Source organism: Etheostoma cragini, chromosome 22 (assembly GCF_013103735.1).
Source record: "Etheostoma cragini isolate CJK2018 chromosome 22, CSU_Ecrag_1.0, whole genome shotgun sequence".
Classification (NCBI taxonomy): domain Eukaryota; kingdom Metazoa; phylum Chordata; class Actinopteri; order Perciformes; family Percidae; genus Etheostoma; species Etheostoma cragini.
The window spans coordinates 13879758-13894339 of record NC_048428.1 but is presented as its reverse complement, the minus strand read 5'-3'; the positions used below and the strand labels follow the sequence as shown (position 1 = coordinate 13894339).

The following is a 14582-nucleotide window of genomic DNA, read 5'->3' as shown; positions in this document are numbered from 1 at the left end:
TTTATGCACATGCAAAAAAAAGAAATTTCACAGACTTTTTCACATGCACCCCACAGGTGTCTAACACTCTTCACAATAATAAGATGTAAAAAAAAAATTAGTTTCCCTGAACTTTTACTGCCGGGCTGTGAATAATCCTGTCTTTTTGTTTTCAGCGTCGTCTGGTTTAACAGTATTTTGTCCCTCACGCGTTTCCGTATACTAGTGGTTTGTTGTATCCGGAAGAAGATTTCAAGTTAGCTCGTTAGCTAATTTAAATATAACTTCTTATGTATACGTTATAAAAGGTTATGCAGTTTCTCTGTATAATCGCAAGTAATATAAAGCATGCGATTGTACTCGTAAGGTGCATCTAATGCTGGTGCTGGCTACATGCTAGTGGTGTATTCCCTTTAACTTGTATCATGGTGTAGTGAGCTAACCTCCATAACCTAAGTAACAAAGTGAAGCATGCAACCCATGATAATGAGGTAAGCTGGGACAAGACTTGTGTAACTGAACTTAAATCTCACTGTTTTCCAAGCTGAGAAAATTGAATAAGACTGCATAATTTCAAATCTACGGAGTTATCTAATAATATAACGTTAGGTCTATTTGTGCACCTGACTGTCTAAAACATCAGCGATACATGCTTGCTTTATGAAGGTGCTAGGTTTAGGATAGTCAAACTATTTCAAGTTTGAGAGTAGTAACTCATTCAACTTACTGGTTATTTTGGAGGCTATAGTTTGGGGTGCTGCTGCACTAGCTGTATGTCTTTCTAATAAAAAAGCGACCATAATTCAAAATGACAAGCCTTTATACTGATCATAAACTTTCAGTTTCCAATTATATCATTCGTGAAGGTAGCATTCAGTGCTGTTTTATTAGACTGTAATAGTTGTAGCTCCGTGTGCCTAATATACTTATACCTGAGTGCATTTTAATATAATACAGAGCTGGAATGATTTTTCAATTAATTGATATAGAAAAACAATAGATAGTAAATTAATCTGCAACATTTTTTCTAATCATAAGTAATGTTACCACAAAAAAGTCAATCCCAGTTGTAAATATTTGTCGATTCTCTTTATCTTTTGTGATAGTAAACAAAATGCATGCATGTTTGACCAAAACAAGACATTTCCAGTTCGGGCTTTAGGGACTTGTAAGGAGCATTTATGACTGTTTTCTTACTTTTTATAGACCAAAAATTAATTCAATAGTTAAGAAAATGTCAAATTATGAAAACAATGTAGTTGCAGCCCTATTATAGCAATACTGATGATCTAATCTTTCTCTTTACGCCACTTAGACAGTGTGTTCTCCATGGACCTAGTGGATCATGTCTCTGATCCTGTTTGCCTTTGTGGTTCGGGTCAGGGATGGACTCCCCCTGTCGGCCTCCACAGACTTTGAACACAACCGAGAGCTCCAGGAGAGGAAGCAGCAGCTCAGGGCCCTCAGCAAGGCACTGGCCTGTTTCCCTGGCAGAGGGACCATCAAGGGCCAGGAGCTCAACATTTAGTAAGGAGTCAAGAAACAAAGCAGCAGCACACTGTCCATAGAAACAAAAGACACAATACACAGTCTAAAGCAACTCAGTGTATATTTGATTCTGTGATGTTGAAGACGGACAGAATGTTGTCCGTTTGATCACAGCGGCATCCATGTCACGCGGTGACAGGCTGTTTGTTTACTAAACCCTTTTTCTCCTATCCCCTGTTCAGCTTCATCTCGTCAGAGGGTGTATCCTACATGACCGTGTGCCACTGCAGCCTTCCTGTTGCTAAGGCCTTCTGCTTCCTGGAAGATCTGCGCTGGGAGTTCACAGCATGCTTCAATAGCACTGTTGTTACCTTGGCAGCCCGGCCGTATCCATTTTTGGAATTCGGTGAATAGGAATAGAAATATTGTCATCTAGATTTGCTGTTGCAAAATATTTTGAATTTAAATATGTTGTATTAAGTGACAAACAAAGCTCCTGTGTTGGGATGCTTTCAACTAAAAACACAGACTTTCATTGAATGTTATGTTGCTGCCAATCAATAGACAGCACCATTCAGAAGCTGAAGCAGCAGTACAACCAGAGCGGTGGTCCGGCCCTGGAGGTGACATTGGCAGAGGTCCAGGAGGATCTGAGAATCCATCCACCCAAAATAATTAACTTGGAGGAAGTGGAGCTTGCCAACGGCATTGCAAATGGGCACATGGAGCAAGGCACTGGATCTGGTAAGACTGTTTAACACATAACTTATACAGTATAACATCTACAATTCAGTTGTTTATTGTATCATGTTTCTCTGATGCAGAATTTAGGACATCTCAAATTTGTTTCTGTGTGTTACTATTTTACACTATTTATTTGGTCACTTTCTGTTGTTTAACAGGTCAGAATGTAAGACTGGAACCAGTGACGGCACCAGGCATCCTCTCCCTTGTCCTAAATATTATGTGTGCATCTTTGAACATAATCCGTGGTGTTCACCTCACAGAGTACACATTCCAGGTAGGGTCAGTGCCAGAATCCAATTGCAAATAATTCAAATGCATCTAAAAAAGGTGCCCAGCATGTTGATGCATCATAACTTACTTTGTATGCTCCCTACAAATATTTAGTTTTAGAGAAAGAATGCTTTACTATGGCGCTCACCATTTGTTCTGTTTAGTTGGGGATTTTATTTTTTAAATAGTCATGTATAAGCTAACATTAATTAGAGAAATGTTTAGCTGGCAAAACTGGCTGCCATGCATTAGCATTTTGCTGTGAAAGCACAGGTTTGATAATGTTGAGGTCTGCACAAAACTGCAAAATTGTCACTCTTTTAAATAACAAGCTTTCATCTGAAATAAGTGTGTTACAGTTAAAATGATGTGAACTTTTCCCTGAATGACCAATCGTACTTTTTTTGAATTTGATTCCTTTTCTACATCTATAGGATGACTATGAAGGCATATGGAATGTTGTGTCATTTCTTCTGGCGTTTGTCTGCTGTGTGTTTCAGGTAAACGTAGTTCACATTATTAGTGCAAAACTGAAATGCCCCCATGTCAAACTCTTTCTGACACTGTGTGATTGACCTCTCTGTGTCCACAGTGCCACCTCTACCTGTTCCATTCATCTTTGAAGAAACTCAAGTCCTTCACTCTGTTGAGTGTGATCGTCCTATGCAACCTCTACCTGCTCGGCCTGAGGAACATGTGGCAGCTCATCTTCCACATTTCAGTTGCCTCCCTGTCTACCCTCTTCATCCTCACTCGCAAACTCCAAGACAGAACCAATGACTGTGGGGTCTGAGGAGGAGGGGGAATTTTACTCTCACAGCTCTTTCAGTGCAGGTGAGATCGACAGGGAAGAAAATGGTTTGATCCAAATTAGGTTGAAAGATGATCTGTGGATTTTTAGCAAAAAACACATTCACGAATTGTATGTCATAATGGAAAATCATTATTACAAGTTAATATTTTTTGTGTACAGTATGTACTTGCACTTTGTGTAAATTTGTTTCCAGGACTGTAAAGAGTATACAGTAAATTGTTGTTCTCTCTGGAACCTTAAACAGAAAAGCTAAAAGCAGAATTCTGTTTGAGAAACAAAATGTTTGTGCCATCCTCTCCTAAAAGGTTTTTGATGAAAATGATGCAACATATTCTTACTCCCATCTTGTAAAATACGCGCGCTTGGTCATTGACTTTGTCTTGTTATTGACAAACACACGCTTGGTTTTCTCCTTTAGCGTCATGTAACAGTCGCTTGGTCGGAACTATTTGCGCCCCTCTTGACGCGGTTAAGTTAAGGAAAAGCTAGTGGGCAGGCTTACGGTTCTGTGACTCACGGGAACGGGCCGGTTGGGTCGCTCTCCCCAGTACGTTCTACACACACACGCCGAAGGGTGCCTTTTTTTGTCATATCAGATGCGGACAGGCACTGATCAAACGCCTGAATTTAACGTGTTTGGAGTGAGAACATGTTGAATGATGGAGGTTTTTTTAGTCAGAGTCACTGACCAAAGTGTATCCATGTCAAGTACAAACAATCATTTCATCACAGCCCTAACTGTTAAACCTGCTCATACTTGCGATGTTTATGCCTTTCTGCTCACATTCAGTATTATTTCTGCTACAACAGGCCCTTCATTATCTTTGCATAATCAGTTTACAACGCTAAGTGACAGTTGGTGATTGTAACAGCCATTACAGGTTTAATTGCTTTTAAAATAGACACACATGGTTCATATGCAGACAGTTATTGGAAATCACGCATTGTGTGATACCTAAATGATTTAATGTAGTCTGACGTAAGGTTAAAAAGTAAAGCAGACGAAGCAGCTGTTTATATTTGTTTTCCACAATTTCCTTATTAAGCTACAGTACAAACCTAATGTAAGGTGTAAATGTGTAGTTGTGGGTTATTTCATGCCTTACTGTGTGACAACGGAATGGCTTTTGATTGTTTAATTGTGTTGACATATGTACAGATACACCAGCAAGTGCTCAGCTAGTCATTGCAAAGTTTAAATGTAAGGACTCCGTTATTTATATTGGAAAGTACATTCAGCACAGAGGGAATATTAGTCTCAGTCATGTAAAGGCATGATGTTAAGGCATATTATCTTACTATTTTCCACACAGTTTGTGGTAAAAGGAGAATTTTATCACAATTCTATTTAAAACCCATTTTTGTACTATCAAAAAAATGTTTATTTAGTTTGTCTGTTTAACCTTTTTTCTACTGATCTCTGCATTGTCAAAATGTAAACTGGGGGTAAATATATGAAGGCACTGATTTGATGGGTAATATACTATTGAAATTTGTTGGAAACAATTGTATGACTGCACTATTATCTTAGCTTAGATATTGTTTTGTGTTGGGTGTTGCAATTATCTTTGAGTGTGTTGCATATTCAGCTATTTTTTATCCTGATTTATGTTTACTTGGTTAATTTTTTGTCTTGAATCAGGGTTGGCTACGCCGCTTCCCTATCTGTTCTCAGATTGGTGTAAACATACAAATCATATGATTATAATCTATGTTTGAATGTAGAACATTAGTGCTGCTAAATACATAGGCAAAGTCCCCTTTTAGTTCAACATTAATGAACTAATTTAGTATTTAGCTTCTTTGATGTTTTATTAGTTAAACAGCTGCACTAATGTCTGTTTAGCAAGGGAAGTAAACTATTAGTTTATAGTGTTTGTCAAATAGCATTGTGGCATTGTGTTCTTTTTATTCTATTTGATCAAGAAAGTCAGGAGATTTTAAAATTAAACAAAAAGGTTGCATCCCATCCAACAATCCACTTCAACTGCTTTAGAAAAAGTCAGTCACTTTTAGCTTGTAGTTTACAAAGATGGAGGAAACTGTCATGTTTTCACTGGAAATGTAGAGGAGCTGCAGAAAACATTTCAATTTGTTGTCAAGTAGGTTGCACTATGTGAGTATTTTAGCTAATGGCTGAGAAGTAGACGGCTCGGTGACTTTCACATGACAGATGAGTACACTCTTGTTTAAATGAAGTGTTCTTGGACAGGGTTAACCTAAAATACCATAAATAAAATGGGATGTTCTGCCCAGGACATTGGTAAAGCTGTAATATTTTTTAAACAAAGTAGGTTTTACCATTTCCAGTGTAGCCTGTAAGTTGTTGACCAAATGCATTGTAAAAAAAGAAAAACATTGTAGAACCAAATAATGTGGTGTTTGTTTCAACACTTGAAATGGAAGTAAGTGATAATGTGTTAATTATGACATTGATAACATACTGTACAAATACACTGTACAATTGAAACATGGCAGCATTCTCTTAATGTTTTTTTTTTTTTAATCAACATCTGAAATCTAATCTGAATACAGGAAACAGTTTAAAAATGATTTAGGTTTAGAACCTGAAGTATGTTTAATAGATTTTTTTTTTCTTCATTTTGTTCAATAAGAAACACCAGGAGAATTATTTGTATCTAATTAGTCTTTCATAAGGTCGATCTGGTGGGTTTTGTGGAAGCAACCTTGTGATATTGGGAAGTATGAGAAGCCTAATTTCAGACAGAATTGTCATGTTGTTACACAACTCTGTGGGGTGGGCTGGGTCAAAGGTCTGGAGCCAGGAAAACAATGTCATTCATTGTAACTGCCAAATACACTGGTGGCTACTGGGCTTTATTTCTTCCTACTGTGGTAAAACTGACATTTCATTAATAAAAAGTGTCTTTTTTTCCATTTGTTGATATTTGTGTGTCCAATAAATTAGCATTACCTCCGTATTCAACAGTGATCAGTAAGGAGAATATTTGGTAACATTCAATACTTTGCTAATTTCCCTTTTTAAAAGGTCTATTCTAAATGCTACATCCAGATAAGAATTTTAAGCAAAACAGGATAGATGTGGTATGAAATGCCATTACCTTACGCAGTGAACTTGGAACATTGAATGTACATGAAATTATGTATTATTCCAATGTTACAGCAGATGGAGCCCTTTCACAATTTACCAATCATTAAGTCTGTGTCGGCAGAGATTGTTATATTTTATTAGTTGATGAAATTTATCGATATAAGTTGTGCTAGCCTGTAGCCCATATATGTATATTTAAATTAGGCTGCAGCCTAAACAACTCTCATGGATGAATGTGTCCTTTAGCTCCAAAGAAGAATGTTTAGTTGTGATTATTTACTTGTGAGTCCAAATCAAGCCTGACAGGAAAAGTCACAAAAGGTTAGTGTAAAATGCAGAGGTTCCTTAACTGTTTTGTTAAGTGGCACATTTCAACTGCCAACCCTGATAGGTCACATTATTGTTTAAACAGCTGGAACAGTGTCTTCAAGCAAAAAATTGTACAGTGGTGCTCATAAGTTTACATTCCCATGCTTAAGTTGACTAAAAAGAGGAATAAAAAATCTTCTTTTGTTAATAGATCTTAATGCCTTGATTAAAAAAAAGAAAAAAATCCAACCTTTTAAGGACACCAATTTTCTTTGTGAATGAATAATACTTTCCATAAAATCATCTCTCAATGCAAATCAAACCAGTTATTAGTCTAAATGAAATAACACCATGCCAATCTTTATGTATGGTTAAGGGTATGTGATGATATTGGGCTATTTTAATTCCAAAGGCCAAGGGAACTTTTATCAGGATGCATGGTATCCTGGATCCATGAAATAACCGGCCTTTAATAATAAAAATGTGCCTGCCTCTATGGGAATTTAACATAGGGGTATGTATACCTATGCCCCCTGCATTTTAAGGAAGAAAATTTATTTATTTACAATACATTATTAATTCACAAAGAAAATTGGTGTACTTAAAAAGTTGGAATTAAGGCATTAAGATCTATTTACAAAAGACGATATTTTTAGTCCTCTTTTTAGTCAACTTAAGCATGGGCATGTAAACCTATTAGCAACACTGTTTATATCTATCCATATGTCTATCTATCTTTAGATCCATCCACTGCGGTTTTGAGAAAAAAAAAATTCAGTTTAATTTCTGTAGTCCCAAATTAAACCCCTCCCATAAAAATCTGACTCATTGTTTCTATTGCCTTTTATTTTTTACAACATTCCGTGCTTGTTTAGAAAGGTTGCAACCAAGGAACAAACATACAAAAATGTCACCACATTGCCGAATTCATCTGAATTACACCATCAGCTTCAGTGATCCTCATTTGCCGGGATGAACTTGTTTAATCTTAATTGGCAGAAGCTCCTGGTGTTAAGATGCTGCCCCCTCTACCTTAACAACACAGGCTTAACAGCATGGGTGGTCTTGCTGAAATATTTATGGCTCACGTTTTTTTCTGCTGAATGACAAGTGCTTTTTTATAAATGTTTGCCTTTACAGCCCTGGGTAATAACAGAATACACCACAAATAACGTTCACAGATGATTAACTCTAGTTAAATGTTTCTTAATAACCATCAAATGTGATGGCAGATGCTGACAGGTATTACATCTGCATCCATGTCAGCCAGGCATTTGAAAATAGCTGACCTGTGCTTGTGAAAAAAACTCTGGTGGACTAAGAATATAACTAATACAATTATAAACTACATTTGAGTTGGCTGTAAAACTTGAACACTACGAGTTAAAGTGCCTGAAAACTCATTAGCAAGCAAGTTAAAAGTAATGGATAAAAAGTTAAAATAGATAGCTAACAATAATGAATAAACAATTTAAATAATTAGCTAAATGTAACAGATAAATGGGTGAAATAGATAGGAGCCGTTGAGAATGCTAATGGATAAAAGATGTATGTGATGATTAGATGGTTGAGTAGCTGAAACAGTTGGCTAGAATGATGGAACAGTGAAATCACTAAAACGTTTAACCCATGTGTTTAAAGGTCCCATGACATGGTGCTCTTTGGATGCTTTTATATAGACCTTAGTGGTCCCCTAATACCATATTTGTCTCTTTCCAAAAATTCAGCCTTGGTACAGAATTAAAGCCACTAGAGCCAGTCCCACAATGAGCTTCCGAGGAGGAAAGGGGGGGGGGGGGGCAAGGTGGTTTTCTCAAAGACAGAGCAGGAATAAGCTTAGCAAAGTAGCTAAAATTGTAACAAATGCTAAGAGTAATGGATAAAAGACTGAAGCATTTCTTCTTCCCCAGCTTGACCAAACCGACCTAAATATGGACATTTAATTTGTATGAAAAGATTAATGCAATATGTAATATTTCTTTTTTAAAGTTTGGGATGAAACCACTGCATTCTCTATAGTTAACTTGAATATGCATATGGCGGCAGAAAAAGCCCACCAAAACAGCCTTCAACATTCAAAAGATCCAACCTCTTCTCTGATTTTCGAATGTGGTGACAGGAAGTCCTTTGTAGAGCTCCAAGGCTGTATGAAATTACTTTGAGCCGTGGTAGATTTAATCAAGGTGAGTCACTCTGGCACCCACTCCTATCTGTAGATCGTTCTCTCTCTGCTTAGACACCGGTGGGTATATTCATTTCACGTTGCACAGGCATAGGTATTCACATCGTGTATAAAAATAACAATTTATGAACCAGAAAAAATTGCAACTGAATATTCTGGGTGGTCAGACAGGTAACATTAAAGCCTTTAGTTATTGTTTGGTCATTTTGGAAACAACCTGTTAACACAGATGACACAGCTCATTATCCCTGTATACGTTGATATGGCAAACAAAAAAAAGCTTGCTTACACTCCAGCAGATACCAATTTATTTGGAGTCGTGTTTATGGTAAATTTACATCCAATATTCACTCCCTTTTAGCTCTGTTTTTCTGTCATCCGAGGGACACATCTCACTCTCCACAATGGTACTTTCTATCTAGCCTCTAACTGCTGGTGCCGTTCGGTGCTGCGTAGGTAGTCTACAGTGGATTTGTTTTTTGGAAGCGTCCAAATAATGGAATACGGAAGAGACTGGAAGCGTCGCTGAGACCATTGAGACTAAACCAAAACATTAAGGTTGTGTGATGTAAAGCCAAAACAATGAGTTAAAAGACACTTACTAGCTGACAATGCGTTAAGTGATAATACGTTGTGGGTTTGTGAGACCCCTTATGTATTTAGTGGTTTTTAGTGATCGTAAATATAAAAAAAAATGATATAGCAGCTTTAAGGTGTTTAATTATCATAAATATGGATTTATGAGTTTCCCATTGAAAAGAAAAACTTATTTTTACATCCAGAAACCTTAACAGTTCCGCATTCCTGCACTTTTTAGCTTCCAATTGTGTGCTTTTATAAGTATTGCAGAAATGATGGCTAAGCTTTTTCATTCACACCACCAGCTGTGATGTGTTGATTCCCAGCCTTTAGGCTGTACAGCATGTCACAATATTAGGATGTTCAAGAACCAGAGTCCTTGATGATTCCTGCTCACAGGCTTAAACCAAAGACAATTAAAATCACAAACTTTACTCACAAGAGTCTCCTGCTTTCTTGAGCCTTCTCTCAACAGTAAACAGGTTTTTCCTCCAGTTGTGAGAATAATTTAAAGAAAGCGATTCAATGAGATTTCATAAATCTGCGGTTTAAATTTCAGTATTCACCTTGGAAATAGCAAATTGACAACCAATGTCATCAACAGGTTACTTTAGTACTGTTCTGGAGATTTAAAAAACAAAACTAGCACTCAGCATATGGGGCAGTTTTGATTGTCAATCGTTTGAAAGGATTTTCATCATGATGTCCTCTGTTGTGTTAGCAGAAACAATCTCATTACAATATCATCCATTTAGGAGCTGTGCTGGAGCTTTTGGTCATAACACACGGTTGTTGAACAGCTTGAATAGCTTTTTTTACATAATTTACAAACATAACCCTATAAAGTTTGTTTGTTTTGATTTTTAAAGATGTTAAATCTTTTTTTTTCTCTTAAAATATGCTAGAGATTGGTTGATTGGGGATTCAATTGATTTCCTTTTGTTTCAGTTAGTCAATGCTACACATAAACAATAAAGCCGAATGTTATGAAAGTAAGGGTAAAATATGAAAGAATTTAGCTTTGCAATTTCTATGATACTTGTTGAAATGGTGTACCTGTTTGTATAACACATTTCTCCTCTTATTTGTAATGTATCTAATAAACCTTGCCAAGACTTTAATATCAGCAAAGCTCTTTTCACACATTTCCTGCTGAACTGTGCTGTTTCATTTGCTTGTTCTGATGTTTATTGTCAAACCTCAATGTATCTTTGAACAGATTTTTTTACTCATAACTGCAGTGAGGGATATAGGTTTAGGTTAAAAAATACTTCCATAATTCTATTGTCCCCCTCATCTTATGGAATTCAGAGAACATAGAGATAACATGTGCTACTGTGCCATCAGTCCATCACTATACGTTTCTTTGAAAGCTATCTTCAAAAGCTGCAGCACAGGAACATTGCATATTGGATGGAAGCAAAGTCAATGCTATTTTACATGTTACATATAAGTCTGTTTGCATCATCATTTTATGACTCTGTGAAATTCAATGTCATACACACAGCATGGCTCTAATTGCTTCAGTACAATACCCACTACCAGCTCCCCAACCTCATGAGATGCATCCAAATCAGCCCAGACCAAAATACACTGCAACCACTTCAACCAGACTACTCAGTATGCTTGAAACAATTTTCCCAAGCTTGTTTACACCTCGGTTAAACGTGAATAACAGCGTGTTCCTAAAAGTTTCATACCATAGTCTGTGTTGGCAATGATAGATCACTTTACATACTGAATGTAAGTGAATATTTTAGAAGAATGGCTTTCTAATAAACTGTGGTGTGCCATAACCATGACTGAGTGTACCTCACAAATCAAGATAAAAGTGCGACACAACAACAATGCAACATTGCAACGATGGAACCAAAGGGGATAACAACACCACTTTAAATCTGTCAATTGATAAAAAAAAAACATGGTTTTTGTTCAGTTGGCAGCAGCAGAACAAGAATTCTTGGTGAATGTAAGTCCAAAGTTCAGTCTTTTTTTAGCTTTGTTTTAGGTTGCCACTAACTCCTAAAAAAAATATCTGTCTCTTCAGCTGCTAAAGGCTACACTGAACCAAAACAGTAAAGCCTTCAAACCAAAACAATGAGCTGAAATACACTAAGACGCTCCATTATATAATATAACTATTGATTATTGCAGCTTTGATGTCTTCACATTTGAGTTACAAAAAATAGGCCATTCTTTCATGTGGTAGCGGGAGAGCAAATGTCTACATTGTTTCTCAACTGTGAATGTTTTCAAGCAATTACTCTGCTTTCAGTTACGCAATTTGGACACATTATGTTATTATTATATCAACTCATATTTCTTAGGTAAATTCAGGATTATTTTTGAAAAAATCAAAGCCGAGTAAGACATCTTCACCATAAGTCTTCGTAAAGAAGAGAAGCAAGTCGTTCTTTCATCCATTCTTTGAAGGAGTCACTTATGTGAATTATTACTGGAGACAATCCCAACCACAGGCCATGAAATCAGTGGCGTATTCCTCAAGCTGTTCCTCTGAGAAGTCGGCAAACCTTTGATGTTCATCAGAATGGGGTCATCGGATCTGATCAGATCATACGGTTTCTCTTTAAACCAGGAGTCAGTCAGTCAGGGGTAATGAAAGGTGCATCTCCGATTGGACAGTGCTAACTTGTTTGCTCAATCACTCGCCTTTCCAGGCTTTGATTTATTTGTCAAATTAATATTAAAAGATGCATAAAGGCAAGACACCTGTCTCACATTTTAAGTCCCTGAGAATCTGAACATAACTTAATTATCTTCTCTGTTGTCTGCTACCCACTGCCTAATTTATGAATTCTGACAGTGAGACTCTAAAAGATACATTTTTAACCTATCAAAATGGATCACAGACAATAAAACACATTTGTATCTTTCTGATCAGCTAATTACAACACATTGGCCTCAGAGTGGATGTTTTTAAATATCATGTGCATTCTGGGTTCCACTTCATGGACAGAGCTACTGAAACATTAGACACTTGAGCTGCAGATCTGTGAAGCCAGGCAAGGCAAGGAGTGTTTGTTAATCTTTTTTTTACGGCACACGGTGTTTAGTCTAGGCTGATTTGGCTCTTCTTCATGGTGCGGAGCACAGCCAGAGGTCTTCTTTGGTCACACGTAGTGAGTGTGGTAATCTAATAAACCTAAAGGACAACAGACGGATTAACTCAAATAGTTGGAGTTTCATTACACCAAAGAAAACTCAGCAGGCCAGTCTTAGGCTAGCCGTCAAATTTGGTAACTGATAAAAGTATAATAAAAGTACTGCTCCTTATGCAAAATGGTCCATTAATGAATTTCTATTACTGATGTTTATGCAGCATTTTAATGTTGTGGCTAGTTGAAAGGGAGCAGATTTAACAATTTTGTTCCGGTTTTAATTTAATCACTAAATATGCATAATATTTAGTAAACTGTTGTGTTTCTGTTGTATGATCTGAAAAGTAAAAAAATGAGAGTAAAAAGTATTGCCCTAAAAAGTGTAAAATAGCAAATAAAAATGGAAATACTTTAATACTGTATGTCAAGTGTGCTCTAGTACTTAACAATTAATTTATAACAATTAAAAGGTATAAATTAAATCCACCATATGCCATTGCAAGAAAAACTCTTTCATTTTGTTAAAGTAAATCCAATAGCGCAGTAAAATTTACGTGTGTGTGCAACATTTGAAGGATGGTACTTCTTACAGAGTTAAAGACCTGATCATTAACTTTGGCCATAAATTAGAGATGTATTCACATCTATACAGTTGTGTTCAGAATGATAGCAGTGTGTTTAAAAAAAGGCAATAATGCGCAAAATCCTTAGAATAGCTTTTAATTCCATAATATCAATGTATTGGGAACACTGCACATTCAATTCCAAATCAAAACATGACCAACAATGATCCAGTTTGTGTTCTACTTTTACAGAAAGTGAAGAAAAAGGAATATTAGGCAGTGTTTGCTATAATTAGCAGTATTTTCATTTTTCTTCACAAACTCAAACATTTAATGTCTAAACTGAAAAAAAGGTTTTACTTTACTTTGAATCACCGCACTAATATTTAGTTGCATGACCATTATTTCTGAGAACTGCTTCACATCTGTGTTGAATGTGGTCGACCAACTTCTGGCACCTGTGAATAGGTATTCCAGCCCAGGACCATTGAACTACATTCCACATTGCCTCTGCATTACTGGGTTTTGCCTCAAAAACAACATTTTTTATGTCACCCCACAAGCGTTCTATGGGATTGAAGTCCGGGCATTGGGCTGGCCACTCAATCTTTTCCATCTCGAACCAAGACTTTACTCGCTTACTGGTGTGTTTTGGCTCATTGTCTTGTTGAAAGACCCATTCCAAAGGCATTTCCTCTTCAGCATAAGGCAACATGACCACTTCAAGTATTTTGATGTATTGAAACTGATCTATGATTCTTGATATGTGATAAATAGGCCCAACTCCACAGTATGAGAAACATCCCCACAGCATGATTTTTGTACCACCATGGTTTACTGTCTTCACAGTGTACCGTGGCTTGAATTCAGTGCATGGGAGTTGTTGGACAAACTGTCTGCGGGCCATAGACCCAAAAGGAATCAGTCCACAGAACGTAGCTCCATTTCTCCTTTGGCCAGTCAATGTATCCTTTGGCAAATTTCAACCTTTTCAGTACATGTCTTTTCAGCAATAGGACTTTGCGGGGGCTTCTAGCTGATGGCTTTGCTTCACATAGCCTTCTTTTTATCATAACAGTACTCAAGTCTTCTTTGATTTTTCAGGAGTTGTTCATGGGTTGAGCCTTTGCCATTTTCGCTGTTCTTCGATCTATTTGAATGGTAGTTGACTGTTTCTTTCCACGCCGTTCACGCTTTGGATGCCATTTCAAGGCATTCGAAATAATTTTGGCTGAGCAGCCTATAATTTTCTGCACTTCTTTAAATGTTTTTTCCCTCTCCAATCAACTTTTTAATCAAAGTCTGATGTTGCCTCAAAAAAGTGTGTCTGTAACAACCCATTTTGCTGAATATTTCAGTGTGAAATATATATATGTGCTTTATAACCAGCATACATAACATTTGCTTCCTTCCTTCCTTCCTTCCTTAAATATGGGCCATGATTGACACCTGTGTCTTC

The 14582-nt window shown here is 36.8% G+C and overlaps 1 protein-coding gene across 1 annotated transcript; it reads left to right on the top strand.

Annotated features, from left to right (window-relative positions):
* Nucleotides 1-192: 192 nt before the first annotated feature.
* Nucleotides 193-6194, top strand: sec22c (SEC22 homolog C, vesicle trafficking protein). The gene is made up of 7 exons (XM_034861676.1): nucleotides 193-470; nucleotides 1295-1506; nucleotides 1710-1873; nucleotides 2032-2211; nucleotides 2370-2488; nucleotides 2919-2984; nucleotides 3077-6194. The coding sequence occupies exons 2-7, from the start codon at nucleotides 1325-1327 to the stop codon at nucleotides 3275-3277; spliced, it is 912 nt and encodes a 303-aa protein (XP_034717567.1). The 5' UTR covers nucleotides 193-470; nucleotides 1295-1324; the 3' UTR covers nucleotides 3278-6194.
* The last annotated feature ends 8388 nt before the right edge of the window (nucleotides 6195-14582 follow it).

What these genes read in the sequence shown, in the direction of transcription:
- sec22c (XM_034861676.1), top strand. Translation starts at nt 1,325, where the DNA reads ATGTCTCTGATCCTGTTTGCCTTTGTGGTTCGGGTCAGGGATGGACTC. An exon ending in GGAGCAAGGCACTGGATCTG is followed by an intron (nt 2,212 to 2,369) that starts GTAAGACTGTTT and finishes GTTGTTTAACAG; the next exon opens with GTCAGAATGTAAGACTGGAA. An exon ending in TTGTCTGCTGTGTGTTTCAG is followed by an intron (nt 2,985 to 3,076) that starts GTAAACGTAGTT and finishes CTGTGTCCACAG; the next exon opens with TGCCACCTCTACCTGTTCCA.